This window comes from Berghia stephanieae, chromosome 10 (assembly GCF_034508935.2).
Source record: "Berghia stephanieae isolate SIO BIC M18660-M18661 chromosome 10, UCSD_Bste_1.3, whole genome shotgun sequence".
In the NCBI taxonomy this organism is placed as follows: Eukaryota; Metazoa; Mollusca; class Gastropoda; order Nudibranchia; family Aeolidiidae; genus Berghia; species Berghia stephanieae.
Window position 1 is genome coordinate 1 of NC_088369.1, and position 24824 is coordinate 24824.

Below are 24824 nucleotides of genomic sequence, written 5' to 3' on the forward strand. Positions count from 1 at the left end.
ATTTTTCTTTCATAATTATTAGCAGTAGTCTCCCCTTGCCCCTTTCCCTTCGTCGGAAAACGGAGGACAAAGTAACGGTCAACCGAATCTCTCTGTAATGCAAACTCCAAAGCATGGTAATATCATGTTTACCCTCGAGAAGAAATTGAATAAATTTTGGCTGTTTTTGATAAGAAACAAATAACACTCGTTATCGATATGAATGGCGAATCTACAGTTAGATGGCAGCGGCTTCTAATGATGTCACACTACTATGTCATGATGATCTATCCAGAGTTAGATGGCGACAATGAAGTTAAAGCAACTGATGATGATGGTGGTGGTGGTGGTGGTGGTGATGATGATGATAATGATGATGATGGTGGTGGTGGTAGTGGTGGTGGTGGTGCAATGTCCATATTGGGCTCAAAGCATTGTCTACTGATAGTAAGAAGTCACTGGCTCAAAGCCAACCGCAGCACTTAATATGCAGAACGATACATGCTGTTTTAGATTGGGTTCGATTCCGTTGTGGATATTTTTTTTTTAAAGTTTACTTTATTTTATTTGTTTCCTCTTCTTTTTTGTTGTTGTTGTTGATTTTCAAAAACTTTTTATCGTGTTAAAGAAAAAAATCGATTTTAATTTTCTAAAATTCTTTATTTATTTGAGATCAGTATCTGTGTGCCATGTTTCTTTTTACCTTTGATTTTTAAAATTATTGTTATTATTCTTTAATTCATTATCATTGTATAAACGTACTTCGGTAATCACTAAGCAGCGTGCTAAACTACAATCTAAAACTATTTAAACCTCATGGACGTATGCAGCAACATTTTCATTAATTTACCATCACCGCCAACGAGGTACATAAAAACGGTGCGTTTTTTTACACCACCAACGGTGGTGCATAAAAATGATGCGTTTTTGTACACCTCCAACGGAAACAATTAATTGCACATTAATTATTATATTTAAGAATGAGTTTTCTCAGAATGTGAGTAAATTATAGCCTCAATGACTCAACTTCGCACCGATCGGAGGGTAAACTGAACACTGGACCCACTGTTCCGAAGGCAGCAGCTTCTAGCGGTGTCACACATCCATGATATGATGATATAGCCAGGCTTCAAACTCATCGCTGCAGTCGTGTACGGTAAAGAACCCGGCCGGAAGCTTCGTCACAACGCAACGTTCAACTAGATGCTTTGTAGTTTCGGGCTAATGACCATAGCGGGTACATGTTGGGTAGGTGGCAAGTACCCACTGTTAAAGAAAAAAAATTGAGATTTTATATAACGCAATATCCACTAAACGTGCTCAAAGCGCTTTACAATGTGTCCCTGGTCAACAGCAACATTTAACATGTAGGACGGGACATGACGCCTGTTAAGCGATATTACAATTTTTCGGACAAAGACAACGCTGTTAACGGCCAGGTACTCATTTTACACCTGAATACGGTGAGAGAATGTGAGTAAAGAGCCTTTTCCAAGGACTCAACTATGCGCCGAGCGCGAGGCTCGAACCCAGGACCATCCGACCCGAAAGCGAGTGTCATACCATTAGACCACAAAGCCGCACGAATAAAGGGAGTGTGCCATGAGGCAGCGTCTTGACCGAAGTCGGCTCGCTGCCACCCTATGTCTCCTCTTGCTGGTGGAAAAGCCTGGCAATTTCTCCCCCAGTTTCGAGAAGTCGATGTCCCCGCTTCCTCAAGGGATTGAATTCGTCCAAACTGACTTCCATCTCGTATAATATTATTCAGCTCTATCAGGGAAGCTACGTACAAGGGTTGCCGGGACTTATTTCATCTCGAAACAGGGGCACCAACGTCCATTATGCGCTTTAGAGGGGTATCTCCATTCCCTCTCTTCTTGATCTCTGGGGGTGGATTGCTGCCATTATCGGGCCCCATTATCTAGGCGTTGTTGCCAGCGCTCCCGACACTATATTATGCGACTTGCGAAGTTTTCCATCGACATTCTCAACGTTCGTTTTTCTACCTTCAGACTGGAACGCAATACTCCGCGGTGGAATAGTATAGTGCCAAGGAGGACGTCCTCCGAAGCACTTGATTTGCACCCCAAGTTGTTCCCGCCAGCTTCCTTAGAAGAATGTGCAACTCCTTCGAGATGGACCCGATGACTGTCATACCACTACTAGTGGCACTAGATCCCCCAGCCGCATTTAAAAAAATCGATGTCCTCCACTATAACCTGATAATATCGATATATTCCGGTTGGTTCCTATATCATTCACCGTGTGTGCATTTAGGGGAGGGCATCCGGATCACCAAAAGGTCATCGATGCTTTAGGTTTTGAGAAGCCAGGTCATCGACGACTGAGAAGTTCCCGACCTCCACTTAGTTCTCGATGCTTTTCTCGTCTCGAGAATCTTGGTCGTCGATGCTTCTCGTATTGAGTCCCGAGTCCCGAGACTATACTGCGCTAGCGACGCACGCGTTACTAACAATGTGTAGTGTACTATCTGCATTGTTCACCCCTCTCTCGTCGGCGATGATTCCAGCGAAGCTCGAGACTTTTTTGCGTCTCGATGCTTTTTTGAGTCTCAAGTCGCTCTAGTCATCGGTGCTTTCATTCAATACCTAGTCATTGGTATTGGGTTTTGACGTTATATCATATTTTAAACAGCTAACAAAACACAAACGTCGTAAATAGATCAAAATGGTTATAGGTATCAATGTTTTATTATTATACAAAGTGAATTTATTTAATGTATTTTAAGTTTTAATACAAAAAAGCCATCCAAAGCTCAGTTGAAGTGCTACTTCTCGGGAATTCTCGACTTTTCCTTGGTCATCGAGTTCGGGAAGTTTTGAGTGTTAGTGGCCGATGACTTGAGGTATCATCGAGACTTCCGCTCGACACTAGTGTGCATGCTCGTGTGTTTGCACAGGGTGTGAAGGAGGAAGGGGGGGGGGGTTACAGGTAACAATAATATGTATGTTTTTTCGGTTTCCGACTCTATAAGAAAAAAAAAAAGAAGCAAGAGGTTCCATTTGTGAGAAGACGCAAACAAGTTGTCAAGTCTAAATCCTCTCACTCACAACTTTCGCCAGCCGGATATAAATGTACCAACACTCAAAACTATGTGTAACCTTAATCGTTTATGTCTGATTTATATATTTTAATGAGAACTGCTCATAAAAATGGCTGGTTACAAACAATAACAATGAGCTGAGCGACGTCAATTTCGTTCCTTCTATATTCTCTCGAGTGAGGGCACTCTAGTATTGAGCTCTTCAATGATTAAAGTTCAGTTGCGAACTTGACTTCCTCTAAATCAGCCAAGCCATCCTATTTGTTAAAGATGGCCGACTTTGGCCGAGTACCGTTCTACGCCTTATGCGTAGGTCTTTTATTCCTAACTTACAGAGACTTCACACATTCTTACGAGCAGTCTTCTTCACAAAAAGATATAAAAGCTCCGAAGCTGGCAAATTTTGCAGGACCAACAATAAAATTTTTGTTCTGGTGAGTTGGAGAGTTCTGAACCTGGTTGGTCAGTGGGGATGCGGCGACTGACTGACTCAGAGACCGTGGTGATGCGATGAGGCGTGTGATTATGATTTGATTATTAGACTAAAAGACGTCCCGAGTGCGGCCCATTTGTAATTTTATTTTTGCCTTCACGGGAGTCTCTTTATTAAAGTGAAGGCGGGAGACCTTCCATAAGCTACCACATCCTGCTCTAGGAGGGGGTTTGGGAAGGGGGAAACTTTTTTTTTTTTTAAAGTCTTCCCCCTTCCCAAACCCCCTACACTAGAACTTCTAGTAGGAGTTTCGGAGGGGGGAGACTTTAAAAAAAAAAAGTCCCCCCCCCCCTCCCAAACCCCATACTAGAACAAGAATACTTGGGATGCAGGCCTAGTAGCTGACATTAGGTACTTTGGTAAACGTCCATTTGGCCCTCCAGCAGGGAGCCGATAATAAATGGCCTAGTGGCTGTGACCCGATTTTTTGGACTTTTGAGTGATGGGTCTCAGAAAAAGTTCCATAGATTTTTTGTTTATGGATAGATTTTAATTTTAATGATTGATGTCTTATTTTCTTCAGAAGAAATTACTCTATCGTTTGGTGTAGTTAATTTTAAGGGAGTGAGTATTTTCCGCCGGGCGGAGAATAACGAAATTTGGTTATTCTCCGCCGGGCAGCGGAAGATAGTAGTTTTTAATATTCTCCGCCGGGTTATCTGCTGCGGTGTTCTCGCTGTTATCGAGATGTCACGTTACCTACGGCGAATTGACGTGATCCAACGCGCATTTCATTCAGTTCCATTTGGTGAAGAACACGAGCAGGATGGATTTTGTCCAGGGAACCAAATTCGCCAGCCATGAAGAATTTTTAACCAGACTGAAGCACTATGGCACAGATACATTAACGCAGTTTTCTCTGGTTGGGGCCGAAAAGGTCAGCGAAAGGGACCCGCTATTTCAACGGTTTAAGTACCGAGTTTTGCGCTACCAATGCAAGCAGGGTGCAAGAACTAAAGAGAAATCTTCCAAAAATGAAAGACCACTACAAAGGTAAGAGCGCTTTTTTTGTGTATTGTTTTGTTTTTTAAACATGATATTTAGGCAGGCTCTAGGTAGAAAGTACAATGTGGTACTTAACAAGCACCCGGTTTACTAAATTGGAATTTTAAAAGTTTGTTTTCGGTGCATGATGTAGGGAAAGTGCCTATTTATTGCACTTTTTTTTTCAATAAGTATGTAATGTATCTAGATAACCTAGCTAGTACTAATACTAAGTACTAAGTAGGCCCTTAAACTTAAACGAGGGGTTAAATCTGTGTCACAGTTCTCCCGTTCATTCATTCACCTGCGTGATTGTGATCGCTAGTTATAGTTTGAGCTGCAGGCTAAAACCATGGCTTGGTTAATTTTAGATACTGGTGTTTATTTACAGAATGTGATCAAACAAACACCAACAATAAAGAAGAGCAGCGAACGCTCTATCATCTATCATTTGGTTTAATCCTGTTTTAATATCTAAATTCATTTTCATTTAGGTATTGTAATGGAGAGGGAGAGATAGCTAAATTTTAGTGGGCAAGAAAATTAAATTAAGCAAGTGTTTTGTTAATTCATGAATAAATTCCCTTGAGAATTTCCATTTCCAACTGTCAAAAATGCCTCCAGGATTCTCTTTGGGCTTTCCATTCATAAATCCACACTCATTTCAATTTCAAAATCTGCCAAAGTAACTCCATTACGCCATTTCAGCGTGGACTGCCGTGGTCAGCGTCGTTCATTGTCTCCTGGCCTAGTGACGTCATAGTATTTCAGGGGAATCCCCTTTCACTTTTTCAGTCAGCCGGAGTCCAGTTTCAAGCTGATTTCTATTTGGAGTGTTTTTATTTTAAAAGATGAATAACTGCTATATCCTTAGGGTAATTTTGTAGTAGTTGGCACTTTAGTAAGGGCCATTGTCAAGTGGACCAAATTTTCGGAAATTGGGAACCCTTTTGATTGTCCTCAAACTTTGGCTCAATTGGAGATACTTATGGGACATGAAGAAGACCAAATTTTCAGTTCAGAATATGGATATTTGAATTTTTTCCAATTTTTTTAAATTTTGCGTTTAACTTCTTTACAACAGTAACTTTAGGCAGTTTGGTGAGCAGCAACAGTGGGAGTCAAATTGTGACCCAACTCGCCCATAAGAAAACTACGACTTGAAATTGCCGTTCGCTTTTACTAAAAGATTTAGGGTTCAATTAAAGATGCACAACTTCGTTATAAAAGAGGAATATCTCAGATATTTTGGTATCATTATTTTCGAGGAGATGTTTTAGTGAACAGTTTTCTGTATCCCATTGTTAACCATTCTGTCTCTCACTATCAGGTCTTACAAAGTCGGCTGTCCTGTCCAGTTGAATGTCCGCCTCAACCAACCCAACAGCGGGGACCTATTCTTGAAAATAACTAAGCTTGTGACCCAGCATTCAGGTCATGTTGTTTCGAAGGAGGTAAGTGATTTAATCTGTTACATTTTATAACTAATGTGTTCCAATTTTTTGTTTGTCAAAACTGATGAGTTTTACTAGGGGGATTAAAATGTTTGTAGTGTTTGACCAAGCGAGGTTCTGTTTGGTCACTCCTAGTCGAATATGACCGCAAGGAAATCTTGTCATCTAACATCTCTGGCACTGCACTGTCGACTCCAGCCAGTATAATTTTTTTTTTGTCTTTAGCTTTGACAAGATTAAGGAATTTACTACAAGGCCGAGATGTCTCTTGTAACTTGTAATGAGATGTCTAACACTTCGTATTCTTCTCATTTCCATGTACCTTACGATATATGATGTACTTGGCTGCTTAAAGTCAAATCTGAATCGATAAATACACCCAAATTTCGAACAACCAACCCTACCAACCCTAGCAGTTTCAATTACACTATTTCCTAAAATGATTGATTCACACTCTACATTTTAAAGAATTGCTGGCCTAGCGATAAATATTATTTCGGTTTTACTATTGTTAAGTTTCAGTCTGTTCAGTTCCATCCATGTTTTCCATTTATCAAAACCAGATTGGAAATGTTCAATTAAGAGATGTAAATGGTCATAGGTTGCTGACTTAAAGATTTGACTGTCGTCTGTGTAAAATTGGTTATTTAGATTAATATGCGAAACATTCTTGTATTTTTTTTTTTTTTTTTCAGAATTTCAACCTCTATCCTGAGCAGAGGCGGATCGTGATGGACGAGGTCGACATGACTGTGCTTTCATCTGTCACGATGAAGCTGTCAGAACAGAAGGAAATTCTGGAGCAGAGACATGCTGGCTGTTTGATGCGACAGGATGTCTATAATATGCAGAAGAGGCTAGGGGTGGGCAGTAGTAACGGGGGAAATGATAGTTCTAGATGTGAATGTGTCATTCGTGATTTGGTTGCAAGTGGTGGGGTTGGGGAGGTGGGGAGGAATGAAAGTGGGGAATTTCTGTTTGTTTGCTTTATGTCTGTGTCTATGAGGAGAACGTTAGGTAAGTATCCAGAATGTCTTATCCTAGACTGTACATATAAGGTGAATAATTATCTGTATCCTCTCCTTACAATTATGGTGCTTGATGGTGAGGGGCATGGAATGCCAGTTTTCCATGCATTCTTGGCAAGGGAGGATCGGCACATCATGGAGAGTTGTCTCCATATCTTTGCTCAGCAATTTAACACGGACAGTGCTCGGTGTTTTATTGTTGACAAAGATATGGCCGAGATTGCTGCCATTGGCTCAATTTTCCCTGATGTGCCGATCAATCTGTGCCAATTCCATATTTCACAGGCTGTGGAACGTTTCCTGAGGAAAGAACTGGGGAGGGGGACCTCTGGTTCAAAGGTGGTCCTGGATTCTTTCATGACCCAGGTCACTTCTGAATCAGAGGAGGAGTTTGAAGAGATGATAGTAAAAATTTCCGACATCGTTCCACAGTCTGTGAAGAATTATTTCATGGAAAACTGGTGGTCCAAGCGTCATTTGTGGGCAGCTTGCTGCAACACAAATGTTATTAAGCTACATGCAACGACGACGAACACCTTGGAAAGGCTATCACGGCAAGATAAAAAAAATTATTAATGAAAAGTTATGTCTTTCTACTGCCTTGTCTTCATTAATTTCCTTTGATAATTCCAAAATCTCTGAGCAAGAGCGATTACAGATCGTTACTTCCAATTCGGAAGTCTATGATCACAGGGACCATGATGATGTGTCGCAGAGAATCACCAGTTCTTTGACTAGGTTTGTTGCTGAAATTGTGAAGCACGAACTCCTCCTGTCTCGTAAGGTTAGTTATTCTGTCTCTCGGGGCCAGGATTGCTGTACTGTCTCTTACAAAGACAAACAGTACTCCACTTCTATCACGACGTGTTCATGCAGCACGTATGGACATTTCCAAGTTCCATGTCGTCATATTTTTTTCCTCTGTTGTCACCTGAGCCTTGATCCTTTTGACGTTGTTCAAATTCCTGAGCGTTTCAAACATGCTCAACCTGTTTCTGAATCTCTCCCTTCTCCTTGTGTGGGTGACTTTCCTGTCTCTACTATCTCTTCTGCTCCTGTAGCTTTACGCACTGTTGATGGAAGATTCAACAGAGCGAAAGTTCTTTGTGACAAGGCGGCCCGTTTCCTGTCTATTCTAGGTGTTTCTGAGTGTCAGCAAAAGTTTCAGGAGTTAGAGGAATTTCTTGATAGTTGGTTCTGTGAGCAATCAAATTCAGCTCCTTCTTCTGTCCCTGTTTCCAGCTCTTCTTCTGTAGAGCCTGTTGTTCCTGTGGCTGACTCTGTTACTGTTCATGATTGTGTTGAGCTTTTACCTCTTTCTCATGTTGACTCTGTTGCCTTTATTGATCCTCTTCCTGACTCTATTTCTTCTCTTGATCCTCTGTCTGTTAATCCTGCTCCTGAGTCTGTCTCTGTTGAAGTTATGCCTATTTCTGAGGCTCCTCTTCCTCCTGGTGATCTTTCTGTAGTGTCTGGTCCTCCTGACAATCCCACTACCACTGCTGTCGACTCATCATGGCCCAATATGTCCCGGTTAGTTAAGCCACGGGGAAGACCTGGCAATAAACAGAGATTCACTCTTAAACGTCGACGTCCCATTCCAAAGACATTTTTATCTTTATCATTTAATGAAAAAGTTAATGTCTTGCTGCCTGCTGTGACAATTCACAACCATAGACCACATGGATTGATTCCTGTCCACGAAATTAAGCCGTTGGCTGAGTTCAGCGATACGGTTTTGGATGAGAAAGTGGACATCCTGGTCTTGAAGGATTTGTTTGAACCCTCTGCTTGGGATTATCTTCGTGATTGCCTTCAAGACAGGATTTCTCTCCAGGTATATTCATGTGGTACGTGCAGCGACGTCGATGATGGAGATCTGAAGATGGTTCAATGCGAACACTGTTTGATTTGGTACCATTTCGAGTGCGTTGGGTACAGTACAAGGAAGCAGGTCTCAATGTGGTTCTGCGACTCTTGTATGTGATTAAATTTAGCGATTCTGTCTGTTCTCGCCTCTCCTTCTTTACCGTGTATTCTTGATGCAGGACCGGCTGCATGAACTTGTCCTTTTCTGGGATCGCTAAGTACAACTCAAGGTATTGTTCTTTAATCTCAAGTCAAGGTGTCGCAGCACCGTCTTCCTTTTCAGTGTTTCATCAGGTCTTTGACGGATGTTGCTTACCCATTGCCATCTTCTCATCTTCCATCAATTTATTCGTTTTCGAATCCCAAGTCAAGGTGGACCTACGTGCCGAGGACTGCGTGGCTGCAGGGGTGTGCAGTCTCGAACGTGGATTTCTTCCCACTACGGTGCCATTATCGTAGTGTTTCTTGTTCTGAAATTTAGCGATTCTTTCTGTCCCGCCTCTCCTTCTTTACCGTGTATTCTTGATGCAGGACCGGCTGCACAGGCTTGTCCTTTTCTGGGATCGCTAAATGCCACTGAATAACTCAAGATATTGTTCTTGTTTAATCCCAAGTCAAGGTGGACCTACGTGCCGAGGACTGCGTGGCTGCAGGGGTGTGCAGTCTCGAACGTGGATTTCTTCCCACTACGGTGCCATTATCGTAGTGTTTCTTGTTCTGAAATTTAGCGATTCTTTCTGTCCCCGCCTCTCCTTCTTTACCGTGTATTCTTGATGCAGGACCGGCTGCACAGGCTTGTCCTTTTCTGGGATCGCTAAATGCCACTGAATAACTCAAGATATTGTTCTTGTTTAATCCCAAGTCAAGGTGGACCTACGTGCCGAGGGCTGCGTGGCTGCAGGGGTGTGCAGTCTCGAACGTGGATTTCTTCCCACTACGGTGCCATTATCGTAGTGTTTCTTGTTCTGAAATTTAGCGATTCTTTCTGTCCCGCCTCTCCTTCTTTACCGTGTATTCTTGATGCAGGACCGGCTGCACAGGCTTGTCCTTTTCTGGGATCGCTAAATGCCATTGACTTTGTTGCTGCCTTATACGTCCTCCTAGAGTGTAAATTGTTGTTCTCTAGTAGTCCAAATATACTCTTGTTATTTCTGATCATTTATTTTCAGTTATGTGTTCTTATTCTGTGTTGTTTTATATGATATTGGGGAGCTAAGAAATTATTTATATAGGGTATATGACCGCTTCTTCTGTGTATTGATTTCTGTCTTCAGTTTTAATGTCACTGCTCCGGATTAAACTTGTTTTCTGCGTGTAATATATATATATATATATATATATATATATATATATATATAATAAATAAATTGTATTCCTTGCCAATGATGGCAGATACTACAAAGAACTACTACTTGTTTGTCATTTTGTTTTTCGTTTTTCTTAGTTGTATTTTGCTACTGAGTCCCCACCACCAGCCCTATTGGCTACTGAGTCCCTACCACCACCCCTATTACTATTAGCCACTGAGTCCCCACCACCAGCCCTATTGGCTACTGAGTCCCCACCACTAGCCCTATTGGCTACTGAGTCCCTACCACCAGCCCTATTGGCTACTGAGTCCCTACCACCAGCTCTATTGGCTACTGAGTCCCCACCACCAGCCCTATTGGCTACTGAGTCCCTACCACCACCCCTTTACTATTAGCCACTGAGTCCCCACCACCAGCCCTATTGGCTACTGAGTCCCACCACTAGCCCTATTGGCTACTGAGTCCCTACCACCAGCCCTATTGGCTACTGAGTCCCTACCACCACCCTCTAATCTACACCAGCCATGAGTCCCTACCACCAGCCCTATTGGCCTCCGAGTCCCTACCACCAGCCCTATTGGCTACTGAGTCCCTACCACCAGCCCTATTGGCTACTGAGTCCCTACCACCAGCTCTATTGGCTACTGAGTCCCCACCACCAGCCCTATTGGCTACTGAGTCCCTACCACCACCCCTATTACTATTAGCCACTGAGTCCCCACCACCAGCCCTATTGGCTACTGAGTCCCCACCACTAGCCCTATTGGCTACTGAGTCCCTACCACCAGCCCTATTGGCTACTGAGTCCCTACCACCACCCCAATTACTATTAGCCACTGAGTCCCTACCACCAGCCCTATTGGCCTCCGAGTCCCTACCACCAGCCCTATTAGTATTACCACTGAGTCCCACCACCAGCCCTATTGGCTACTGAGTCCCTACCACCAGCCTATTGGCTACTGAGTCCCCACCACCAGCCCTATTGGCTACTGAGTCCCTACCACCACCCCTATTACTATTAGCCACTGAGTCCCACCACCAGCCCTATTGGCTACTGAGTCCCTACCACCAGCCCTATTGGCTTCCGAGTCCCTATCAACAGCCATATTGGTATTACCACTGAGTCCCTACCACCAGCCCTATTAGTATTAGCCACTGAGTCCCTACCACCAGCCCTATTGGCTACTGAGTCGCCATCACTCGCCTAAATTTGCTACTGAGTCCCTACCACCAGCCCTATTGCTACTGAGTCTCTACCACTACCACCAGCCCTATTGGCTACTGAGTCCCTACCACCAGCCCTATTGGCTACTGAGTCCCCAACACCAGCACTATTAGTATTACCACTGAGTCCCTACCACCAGCCCTATTAGTATTAGCCACTGAGTCCCTACCACCAGCCCTATTGGCTACTGAGTCGCCACCACTCGCCCTATTGGCTACTGAGTCCCTACCACCAGCCCTATTGCTACTGAGTCTCTACCACTACCACCAGTCCTATTGGCTACTGAGTCCCCACCACTAGCCCTATTGGCTACTGAGTCCCTACCACCGGCCCTATTGGCTACTGAGTCCCTACCACCAGCCCTATTGGCTACTGAGTCCCACAACCAGCACTATTGGCTACTGAGTCCCTACCACCAGCCCTATTGGCTACTGAGTCCCTACCACCAGCCCTATTGGCTACTGAGTCGCCACCACTAGCCCTATTGGCTACTGAGTCCCTACCACCAGCCCTATTGCTACTGAGTCTCTACCACCAGCCCTATTGGCCTCCGAGTCCCTATCAACAGCCCTATTACTATTAGCATTACCACTGAGTCCCTACCACCAGCCCTATTAGTATTAGCCACTGAGTCCCTACCACCACCCCTATTACTATTAGCCACTGAGTCCCTACCACCAGCCCTATTGGCCTCCGAGTCCCTATCAACAGCCCTATTAGTATTACCACTGAGTCCCTACCACCAGCCCTATTAGTATTAGCCACTGAGTCCCTACCACCACCCCTATTACTATTAGCCACTGAGTCCCTACCACCAGCCCTATTGGCTACCGAGTCTCTACTACCAGCCCTTTTAGCCACAGAGTCCTTACCATCAGCTCTATTAGCCACTGAGTCCCTACCACCAGCCCTATTGGCTACCGAGTCCCTACCACCAGCCCTATTGTCTACCGAGTCCCTACCACCAGCCCTTTTAGCCACAGAGTCCTTACCATCAGCTCTATTAGCCACTGAGTCCCTACCACTAGCCCTATTGGCCACTGAGACCTTACCAGCATCCTATTAATAATATGAGCCACGGAGTCCCAACCCCCTGCTCTATTACTAGAGGCCACTAAATCCTTACTATGTCGGGGAAAGGGGGGGGGGGGGGGGGGGGGAGGTATTTGACACACAGAGTACCCACTCAATCCCTACCACCAGCGCTATAGACACCTAGTGCTTATTTGTTCTCGCCAAAGTACAGAAACGATGTATAACCTTTACCGTATGTAATTTGATTGAGCGACTCTAGTGAGAACTAATCACACAACCAGCAGTCAAGTCAACTTCATTCATTCTCCAAATTATTTTTGTCCTGCGGGCTTGAAGTGTGTCTCACCGTCTACGGCTATCACCCACTGATTCCCTACCGTCTACTGCCACCGCTATCACTATCACCCACTGATTCCCTGATAACCGGGGGGGGGGGGGGGGGGGCAATAATGACCAGATTATTTACACTACACCACGGGGGTCCGCTAAGTGTCAAGGATCAACTTGGAAAACCCGGCGGAGAATAATCCTTCGTTTTATTTTCCGCCCGGCGGAGAATAACAAATTTGGTTATTTTCCACCCGGCGGAGAATAACGAAATTTGGTTATTTTCCACCCGGCGGAGAATAACGAAATTTGGTTATTCTCCGCCCGGCGGAGAATAATCACAGCCTAATTTTAAAATTAAAATCAATGACAATTTAGTATAACTTTTGATTATGGATAAAATAGGGTATAATTTAGCTTTGGATAATTAAAAGATTAGAACTTGGTAAATCAAAATTTCATGCTGGCACGTTTATTTAACATCTAAACTCTTTTATAAAATTAAATTCAGGGCAAAGTTGTATACCGCATCCATGAAATGCGTTCCAGTAAAATCCTTACTCAAATCTTAGCGGCCATTTTAGACCAGTTTTGAAATCCAAATGGTGGTTAATACCGGAAATGCAACAATTTTCAGGTCACTAAGTCCGTCAGTAAATAACAAAGGCAAATAGAAGACCATTTTTCAGCCTTTAAACTAACATAACTTTTTTTCTGCTTATCTGATTTTCACAATTTTGGTATCATTAGAGTCATGTTGAAAAGCACTTTAAGTGATATAGGTTTCATTGAGCTCAATCCAATTTGAATTTTTTACCAAAGTACTTACATGGAAGGTCTCCCGCCTTCACTTTAATAAAGAGACTCTTTCTGTTAAAAAAGTAATTGACTAATTATTATTAGAATCTTGAATTGAGAGGCGCGCCTCGACTTCTGCGTGCCAAATCTTTGAAAGATGCAATTCGAATTGAGCATGCCTTCACGTTAATAAAGAGAAATATTTTTGAAAACCTACCTCTGTTTCAAAAACTAGCATCTTTCAACTTTCTAAGAAACATTTTGATTTTTCAGGTCCGTTAAAAAAATACCGGCTCAATCTGACCCGTTGAGTCGACTCAAAATTTCAAAACGAAATTTAGGTTCGTTGTTTACAGGGACACGGTTTAAAGAAAATGCCTTAAATAAGCATTCATGGTCATGGACTTTCTGAGTTGATTTTACAGTGTCACGTTTTGAGAAATTTGTCATCTGCTACAAATAATTAGTCTGATGGGGGGTGGATATTTTAGTTGGAGCAGAAAAATGTGAGTATTATTTCTTGAACGTTTAGAGAGTACTTGGGTCCACAACAGACGAGTTGATTGAATAAAAGGAAAAGGGCCTTTTTTATCCGCCGCCGTCGCCACCACCACTTCCTCCGTTGCCACCATCACCATGAGATTGGAGGGGTGGGGGGGGAGTAAGGGGGAATGGGGAAAGATGAACGAAACAATGAGTTGCCTGATGGCGTAGGTCAAAGGAATGTTACAGACGTGCTTCATTCACGATGCGTACGCCGTACAGTGACACAGATTTTTCTCTCTCCAGATTGCTTATTATGCAGAATAAATCGTTTCCACTAAATAATTTATTAAGTTATGCCCCTTTGTAACAAGAATTGAGATACTTAGGTTCTTTGCATGTGATTTTTACCATGAAGCACCTTGAAATACAAGGAAAGCTTCTATGTGCTTATAGAAATAGTGTATCTGCACAATATATCAAATTAAAAAAAAAAATCCCAACCGACATCTTTACCGTTTGAGCCTTGAAGTTGACAAAAAATTGCGATTTTAGTGCATTACACTATGTTTTATTCTTCAAAAAATTGTAATACCACCAGACTCATATTTTTGCTATATTATGTTAGATACAAATCATCAATGACCAAAAATGAGCCATTAAAGTAATGAAAAAAATATTGAAAAAAATCATTTTTTTGTCAAACAGCATGGGGAGCCACATTCAAGGGCAGATAACTCCAAAAGTTGATAAATATTTTCATTTTCCTTCAAATAATTGTAATCTATGCTAAAAGTTGCACAGGATTACCATGGACCCACGAGCAAATTTGATTTTGACACGTTTTTAGAGACAAATTTCCAAAAAATTGTAAAAAATTCAAATTTCCATATTCTGATCTGAAAATTTGGTTTTCTTCATGTCTCATAAAAGTAACTTCAATTGAGCCAAGTTTGAGGAAAATCAAAAGGGGTGTGGTTCTCAATTTCAGTAAATTTGGTTCACTTGACATGGAATGAATGGCCCATATGGATTTCTCATTAACATATTGTATACCAAAATGTTCGTCTTATCCAGGAAGATGCATTTATATTAATAATAAGGAAGATAAAAATGTCAAAATAACACATTACATAATATGACGCAAATGTTACATAATTAAAATCGGCCAGACAAAAGAAACATAATTTGCTATATCACAAGTTTTGCTCAGCTAAAAAAGGTCATCAATTATGGATACACTAAACAATATGTCAAACTCTTCCTTTATGTGTGATAGTTTTCAAGTTAAGCCAGTGGAGAAAGAGAGAGAGAGAGGGGTGGGGGAAAGAAAGAATGAGGAAGAGGTGGAGGAAGAACAAGAGAAAAAGACTGACTGAAGGGGAGAAGGGAAGAACAGTGGAGAGAGACGGAAGTGGAAAAACAAGTGAGATAGATTGACGGGGGGGGGGGGGGGGGGGAAGCCTGAGAGGAGAAAGAGGAAAGAAAAAATGGAGAAGAGAGATTGAAAGGGAGATGAGATAGATAGAAGGAAGGAAAATAGGGGAATTGGATGAGAGAGAGATTATGATTGATTGTGAAAAAGGGAGGTGAGTAGGAAAACGAATTGCTCTTCCGACCACTTCACTTTCCTATTCTATTTCCTAACACTAACACCCATGATCATGTTTCCAAGTGTGTCAGAATTCCCCTCCTTATGTGTTTGGTGGTAAATTTGGTAATTTTGAGAGGAAATTTGACGGTTAATACTATAAACTATCAAAAATAGCGATAGATTTTGGCAAATTAATATTAGAAATTAAGATTAAATATTCTTTTAAAAAAATTTTTTTCTTTTTTTTTCTGAGTTTGACATTTTCTGACGTTGTGATTCCACTTTTGGAATGTGGTGGGTCGGCAGGTCTGAATGTTAATATGAATTTGAGGTAGAAAACTAATTTGGTCCACTCTTTTTTAATCTTTTTCAGTTACTCCTGAGGGTATCAGAAAGTGTTTGAGCAGTATGCTCATGCACTAAAAGAGAGATTCCCTGCATTGACGATAGACGGTGATAATTATCCACCTCCGATGATGCGGAAAACTCTTGCTCAAATTATAGGAGTTGTCAAGTTTATTTTGATTGGTTTGGTCATGACGGGCTACAACCCCTTTCCTAGTCTTAACATGGAAACCCCCAGTGTTTTCAGTTGGGCAATGCAAAATAAGGTTAGTCAGGAAGTTTAATCCAGTAATACCCACTCCTGTTTTTTCTTTTTCTCTCTCTCTCACTAACTTTCAATCTGACCCTTATGTGTATGTGTGTGCTTTGTGCTACACACTGTCTGCATGCGAGGCCCATGCTTCATTGAAGATGATGTTGTATAGTTATAAGTAGCCTACAGAGAGAGAGAGAAAAATTGAGAGTCCTAGCCTAGCTCTCGGTCGCCTTTAGCTTACTGTAGGCTTACTTGAGCATAATGTGGGCTAATGCATTATATTTGGAAATATTGAGTGGGTTTCAGCACCCCTGTTATTGTAACAACTCGGCTCAGACTCCATTATTTCAACTTGATATGGTAATCCTCTTCAACAGTCGTAACGTCACTTCCTTCCTAATGACGCATGGTAACTTTGTAACACTGGCTCTAAACTATCGGAACAATGGCGGACGCCGTATGAAATATTTCTCCGGCGAGCGTAAAAGCGTATCCAGAGGGGGAAAAATCCATAAATTTGGTCATGTTTTGACTTTTACACATTCTGATCACAAGGCATATGAAAAGTTCTAGCCAGCATGAAGAATAAAAAGTAATGATTTTCTTTGTTTAGAACCAAGATGGCCGCCATTGCCAGGCGGCGTGACATCAGACTACTGAATACAATGGTGAATAATTAACAACTATCTAGAGCTACCAGCTCGGATGAAGGTTTTCTGTAACTTACTAAAAACAAAACATAATTTTCTAACGATGTTCCTAAGAAACAAAGAGTGTCTAAAAGTTTGCACAGTTAACATTCATACTCACATACAACATATGCACAATGCAATATGCATAACTCTACAAACTCCAAGAACTCCCAACATATTGGTCACACACAGTCGAACAACTACATTCACGCACAGCCAAATGACTACAATATATGTTACAGTTATAACTGTTTTTAGTGTCTTTACAGTCATTGCTATAGCCTGTAAATATTACTAAAGGCAAAGAGGGAAGAAAAAAAAACAAAATAAAACCTGTTATATTATATCTGGGCTCCTCTCATATCCAGACCTTTTATATTTATACATTGATTCCTCATTTGTGAGGACATGTATGGTTATGGGAGTAATTCTAGCAGTGTAAAATGAATGTAAAAATTACATGATGTTACAAATAAATGAAAAGACAATTGAATAAATAAATTCGTTGAGTTTCAAAATTAAAAAGTCTGACCTTGACCTTGAAGACTGGGTGGGGTTCTTGACATCCCATACCAGACAGGGAGGTCCATACTGAGTCTTCTTGTGTCTTCTATCCTCCTGTATTTGTTTTCCAACTTGCTTTCTGTCTTTGTTTTAGAATGAGATTACTTGGTTATGACCTGGTCCTGGCCAGATACCCCAACTGAGAGGGAAACTGAAACAGTCAAATGTATGGTCAGTTTTTCCTTGTAAATCATCTCCCTGTTACGCACTGTATTGTGTTTTGCTTACATATAATATATGATTTGTAAGCATTTGAGTGTATTCTTCTTAGTGGGGACCTGTGCCTGTGTCTGGATGAGACTTTATCAGTGATCTCAAACTAAGTACTTTGATAGTGTGCTCTTGGAATCTACATCCGTTTCCTATTTGTCTTACCTTTTCTTGGGTACTTTAATTGTAATTCTAGTACTGTTTACTATCCCATTTCCTTCCTTTTTACTGTCGCTGATATGACCTTAATGTGTTGCAAGCCCTGTAAAACCCTTAAAAACTATAACTAAACTGACCTGGAAGGGGATGAGGGTTATTCTATAAGATATTAAAAATATTCCTATTGTAGGATTCATAAAATATAATTCTTCAAAAGACAATTGTTGTGGGGCACTTTTGAAGCAATATCTGAATGAAAGTTTTCAGTTTTCTAGGATTTGCATGAAAAAAAGCCTTTTAGGCTGATATTATTTCATTATCATTGTCATCATCATCATCGTCATCATCATCATCATCATCATCATCATCATCATCATCTTTACCACTGCTACTATTATTATATTATTATTATTATTATTTCATCATCAAAATAAACACATACCCCTCTACATTTTCATAAGCTATGTACTTATATAGTTATTATCTAACAAGACTGTTAATCTAAGTTAATATCTACAGTCCATATTTTTTTTATCCCCCTTTCTTCCCTCCAGTTCTATGCTTGTCTTATGTGTTTCTTCATCTCTAATGCCATAGAGGGTCAGCTGATTTCAACTGGTGCCTTTGAAATATCTTTTAATGGTAAGTCTTGCTCCATAATTATATATATATTTATTTATTTTTTTCACTTAAAATTGATATTTATATTGTAAAGTGCCCAGAGCTTGTGTTTTACACGAGAATGAGCGCCATATAAATGTGTATTATTATTATTATTATTATATATAGCTGCCCACTGTCCTGATAAAATCAGAACTGTCCCGATTTGGCAAGCAGAGAAACAAAATAATTTGACTGTTTATGTGTATGGAAATGACCCTTGCATGTTCCAGGATTATGCTTTTTTTTTTTTTTGACTATAAAATGAAAACAAGGAACAGAAAAAGCTCTTAAGTCAAGGTAATATTATAATATTAGTCCAAACATACTGCTGTTTTGGGTTATGACGGTTTTGTGTGCTAGAGTGTCCCGTTTTAGTTCTTTGAAAAGTTGGCCGCTATGTGTGTATATATATATATATATATATATATATATATATATATATATATATATATATATATATATATATATATATATATATGATATAGTAGATATCCTTAAAGAGCTACAAAGTATGTAGTTTGTCATTAACTTTGCAATGGGAACCAATGGTGGAAATTGAAATGCTCTTCATTGATAAAATTAATTGAATAATCATCTCACTCATCTGTTAGAAAATTATATTCTCAAAGAAGACTAATTTAAATAATTTATGTATGTAATAGTAATACAGAGTGGCCAACCTTCCCGATTATTTCGGGAAATTCCCTAAATGGATCCACCGTTCCCGATGTCCCGAAACTGCGTTTTTTTTATATCTTTAGTGTAAAACAAAAAATATGATAGAAATACCATGGGATTCTAATTTCAACATCACCAGACCAGAGAGATTGGTCGACTTTATGCAAGGTTGACTTTATCCATTATCAATGGAATACCTTTACCCGTAGATAAGGAACATAAAATTTGATACCAACAAGACTTGAAGTAGACAATTTACTTTAAGAGTGTTGATTTAATGCTGATTCCACTGTACTATTTTGATTCCTTTCTCTGCAGATGTTCCGATCTGGTCTAAACTTGAGACTGGCAGGATTCCATCACCGAATGAGATGATTCAGATGATAGAAAACAACATGAGGTATTCACAAAGACAGCCTGAGCCAAACTTGTAGTGCCAAGAGTATATCAATGCAATGGTGGGGAGAACTGGTGGAGGTATGTATTTTTTTATTAATTATTTTTAAAAATTTTGATATTATTTCATTAAAACAAATTTTTTTTTATACCTATTCTTTTTTTTTTAAATCTCATACTTGTTAAGATTGATTTCTCTTTTATATTTATTTATTTGTTTTTTTTTTGTGTGTTTTTTTTTTAATGTAATTACAATTGGAGAAGAAAAAGCTTTGTAAAGAATGGGTTTACAACACTTTTGTTAGTATGTATTTCTTTTGCAAATTTTATAGACCTGTAAATTCTCAGTCAATTAACTGAAATCAGTCAATTTGTCAAATTCAAATATTTAAAAAAGGAAAGAAAGAAAGAAAGAAATAAAAAAAAGAAAGAATTCACAAATCATAGTCGAATGACCGTAAAATAATTAGGAGTGTTCCACAGCGCTACGCATAGCTCATGGGGACCGTTTATATTAATGATGTATATATTGCCAAGACAAAGCGACGCTTTTTATAAAAGGCGTGTCTGAACACTTCCCTGGGTATTTTCACACATCCTTCTCCAATCCGTCGTGATCCCAACTGTAGCCAATTTTAACTGAGCCACCGAGCGATAAATTTCACTGTTTCATCTAAGCCAAAATTGACCACATTTACCCTTCGAGTCTCAAAACTATGATAAAGTAAATTGCGAAAGCCGCAAGTCCGTTATGTAGACATCTTCAAATCGAAAGTTAGGATAGATTGCTACAAGCACATTTCGATTGCCTCAGGTTGTAAACAAACTGGTTGACCGTTTCTTCACTGATTGAGTACCTGATCATAAGGAACAATGGTAAGTAGCCTAATTAATTCCCGTGCAAATCAGGACGTTTTCTGGCATTGTTTTGCTCAAGCCCAAGCGAGCTTGCTGTTTTGTGGCGATTTACCTTCATTTCGATTCTTTGAATTTTTCCGCTACGCCTGCCGAAGTTTCTTCTTGATAATTCACTTCTACTTAATAATTCAGTGTATTGGCCTGAAGTCATATTTATTTAAGTTTTTTTTCTCTGTCATTTACTGATTGAAAATCAAGTTTGCTCATTGCTACATTATTCTAATGTTCTCACAATGGCTGAGCTGTTCGTGGATCGCAATTCAGACTTGTCGAGCATTGATAAAGATGTGAGTCCCGTGAGGAATAAATTCAATTGGTCATGGCTAGAAGTTAAAGATGTAATGGTGATTATTTTTCTATGTCAAAAAAATTCCAGAGGCAGGAATATGACTTTGATGAAGTCATCTTTACCTTATGCTTATTTAGCATTCCTTCTACATCAAATTATGACAGTCATACTTCCAGACTTCCAGTAAGAAATAACACCCACTATTTTGATATATTGTATTTATCACTCTCCTCTCCAATGATGCCCTTGATTTTTAAAAAAATAATTGAATCTTCAGTTTGTCGAAGAGTTTCAGTCAATTTTTATAGAGCTGATTTACAGGTCTATTATGAAGGTGAGGGAATTAAACTTTTCATTTAATTTATTAGTTTGACTCTTTCAGATATCTATTCGAAAGCTTAAAGGTCATCTGACCGTCATGGAACTTAAAAAGTAACACTTTGCAAAACCATGGTTTATTATAATGAATGAGGTGCAAGAAGACGTCTTCATCTGTTTCTCTGGATTCTTTTTAAAGTTTTTCCTTATCATATTGTTTTTGGAGTTGGCCTTAGATTAGATTTACAGCCCCTGACCTCCCATAGTGGGCAGGGGGGTACATACTGCGTCTTCTATCCCCTTATATCTGTTTTCCAACATGCTTTCTGTCTTTGTCTTGGAATGAGATTACTTGGTTTTGTCCTGGCTGTGGCCGGAGTCCTAGCTGGGAGGGAAACAGTCAAATGCATAGTTATCGTTTTGGGAGATGATATTTTTTTCCTTGTAAATCATCTCTCTGTTTTGTATTATTATATTTGTTATTTTGAATGTATAATGTTAGCATTTGAGTGTATTCCTCTTTGTTGGATTTTGTGCTTGTGTCCGGATGAGTCTTATAGGTGATTTCAAACTAAGTACATTGGTGGTATGCCCTTGGAATCTATATCTGATCCCTTTTTGTTCTCAGTTCACCTATGTCTTACTTTTTCTTGGGTGCTTTAATTGTAATTCTAGAACTTTTTACTATCCCATTTTCTTCCTTTTTACTGTCGCTGATATAACCTAAATGTGTTGCAAGCGCTGTAAAACCCTTAAAAACAAAAAACAAGATTTACAGCCCAAAATTTTCAGTGTTAAGTACTTGATCCATTTCTTCCTCAGATTTTGGTCTGAAAGCAGACGATTGGCTTGAAAAGGCTCCAGAGGTCCTGATCCATTCTATGACGGCGACCACATAAAGCAGCAACGACTGCCAGTGATCGCCTGATGATCTTTCTTCAGGTGAGAGGACCTTTGGACCGAGTTCATCGCACAAATCGTCTGCCAGCATCCAAAGCCTTTGCCAGTTCTCTCTTCTGATGCTGCGATGACGGGGATGTGTAAATTTTCCATGTTAATATTATGAGCGGTTTTTGTGTCTGTATGTGTATGTGTGTGTGTGTGTGTGTGTCTATATGATGCTTGTATGGATTGAGATCTATTAGATGTAAAGAGAAAGTAAAAACTGTCACTGTAAAATCTTGTTTGTTGGTTTGAGGGATGATGATTGCAGTAGTCCTTTAGAGCCATTGGAGCTGGAGTTTATCCCAATTTCTACAGCTTGAAACGGACAATGGCAATTGCTTGCTACCCTTTGGATCAGGTGCTAGCCCATTGCAAAGTGTTTTCCACCAGATCAAACAGACCCAGCTACCCAATCACTGCTGGGTGAACAGAGGGGTCAGAAAAAATCTTGACTTCATCCAGCATTTTTCTCGGTCCGTATACATGTGAAGCGAGTACTCTACCAACTGAGCTATTGGGACTCCGGGATTGAATGAATGGATTATGCCTTATTGACTTACAATGGATGCTATTACTTCTTATTTCTATGGAAAATCACAAATTGCTTTTATCATCACATGCTTGAAAATAATAAATGTTTGTTGTTTGATTATGTAAAGAATATCTAAGTCGGAATGTGTAAGGAAGTTTGTTTCTATTTCTTAAAGGTTCTCCCTCAAAGAGGCAGACACTTTTAAACACCACATTTAAACGGGCATGTGATATGGCCTGTTGATCAAAACTAATAGACATATTTCTTACACAGGTTTTTCTCTAGAAGACTTTAGAAGAGAATTATTATGGTCTATTTTGTACCTCATGATCTTTGGTGGTCCACATGGTAAAGCAATATATTGTTAATCAGTGAGAATGTCAGATTGATGTCTCGGGTTCATTCCTCCGTGTTCTATTGAATCACAGTATTTAATTTTTAATCAGATGTTTATTACTTGTTTGAATGGTAATGTTTATTTATTGTATTCTTATTTCAACTTTTTTTTTGTTTGTTGATTTTTTTATTCCGTTTTAAATCTGTCATGTTCTTTTTTTATCCACTTATATCCACAGGGTTGCCAATTTTCGGTATATTTATGGATTTCAGTATGTTATAAACACTCGTATATTTTCCAATTATCTGTTAAATGGGAAAAAAAAAGTACATGATGTCTTTTTACTGGAGTTCAGCACTCAGAAAGGGGTTGGTCTATTATGTTTGCATAAAGTTCAGTAAATTTTTTCCTCTTGACTTGGCAACCCTGTGTCCAAATTCTTTCAGCACGCAAATTTGTGGCAAGCTTGCAAAACCTGCACCTGTGTGTGTGTGACAGGAACTAAATTTGAGATTGGTGTTTGGTGTTATTATATAATTGTTTCTTAATGTTTTAACTGTTATCAAAGAAAAGAAAATATTTCATTTAATCTATTAGAAATCACAGGTTAGCTACAAACGACAAGGAGGAAGAAAGTTTTAAAGAATAGGACATAACTGGTTTTAATTTTTTAATATTAAAAAAAAAATAACAAAGCAGTTATTTATTTATGATGTTGAAAATAGTTATTTTAAAGATTTACTAAACTAAGCAAATGTATTGACATTAAACTCTCATTTTTTTTCTTTTTACAGAGTGTTCAAAACTAATTTATTTGAAACCACACTTATAATACAAAGTCCACATCTAATAAATAGAATTCATGGATGTAAGAGCTTGCATGGAATGACCAAAATTAACTTTTAGACGATCTAATCGAAGAGTTGATCAAGCTCAGCATGAAGGGTTTTCCCAGCTCGCCACATACATATTGTTGTTTTAATCTTTAAATTTGAATTAACTTTTGTTCAAATGAAGTCAGTTTTATTCTTTTGTTTGTTTGTTTTTCTTTTTCCTTCCTTATTTAAAATTGCAATTAATTTTGTATTCAGGAATTTCAATTTCTGTGATCGTATGATTTGATTAAATAATAAATAATTTTTCATCAATCTATGTCTCCAAGTTCTAACTGATTCAATGTGTCCTCTGTCTGATGATCGTGTCATATATAAAAGTTTGAAGGAGTTAGAAGTTTACAATACTTATATTTTCAATTATTTTTTTGGTTTTGCACCCTTCGTTATCTTTTGGCAGGTTGGTCGCTTACTTAAAGATATTTAGTTTACACATTGTAAATTGGAGTATGGAATGACTTTGAACCCGAATGTTTCATCCATAATCAGAAATACAGAATTTCTTACTCATCATTTATTTTGATGACTCTTAATGTATGATTGTCTTGGTCTTAGGTGTGTCATCAACTTCCGTAACTGGGTGGGATTCCTAACCTCCCATAGTGGGCAGGGAGGCACTTACTTTGTCTTCTACTTCTACCCCCTCTATTAGTTTTCCAACATGCTTTGTGTCTTTGTCTTGGGATGAGATTACTTGGTTTTGCCTGGCCGGTCACCCTGGTTGGGAGGGTACAGTCAAATGTATCGTTAAGAGTTTTGCTTGTAAATCATATCTCTGTTATGCATCATATTATTTTTATTTTACATATATGATTTGTAAACATTTAAATGTATTCCTCTTAGTCTTAGTGGGGACCTGTGCTTGTGTCTGGATGAGACTTTTAAGTAATCTCAAACTATACTTTGACAGTGTGCTCTTGGAATCTACATCTGTTTCTTATTTGAACCAATTCTCCTTTGTCTTCCCTTTTCTTGGGTGCTTTAAT

At 39.5% G+C, this 24824-nt stretch overlaps 1 protein-coding gene across 1 annotated transcript; it reads left to right on the top strand.

The window, feature by feature from the left end:
* The first annotated feature begins 3294 nt into the window (after positions 1–3294).
* Positions 3295–24093, top strand: LOC144956006 (thioredoxin reductase-like selenoprotein T1b). Its single transcript, XM_078886276.1, has 5 exons — positions 3295–3477; positions 16017–16254; positions 18424–18511; positions 19529–19687; positions 21954–24093. Exons 1-4 carry the CDS (start codon positions 3314–3316, stop codon positions 19642–19644), a joined length of 606 nt encoding a protein of 201 aa, XP_078742402.1. The 5' UTR covers positions 3295–3313; the 3' UTR covers positions 19645–19687; positions 21954–24093.
* Positions 24094–24824: the final 731 nt, after the last annotated feature.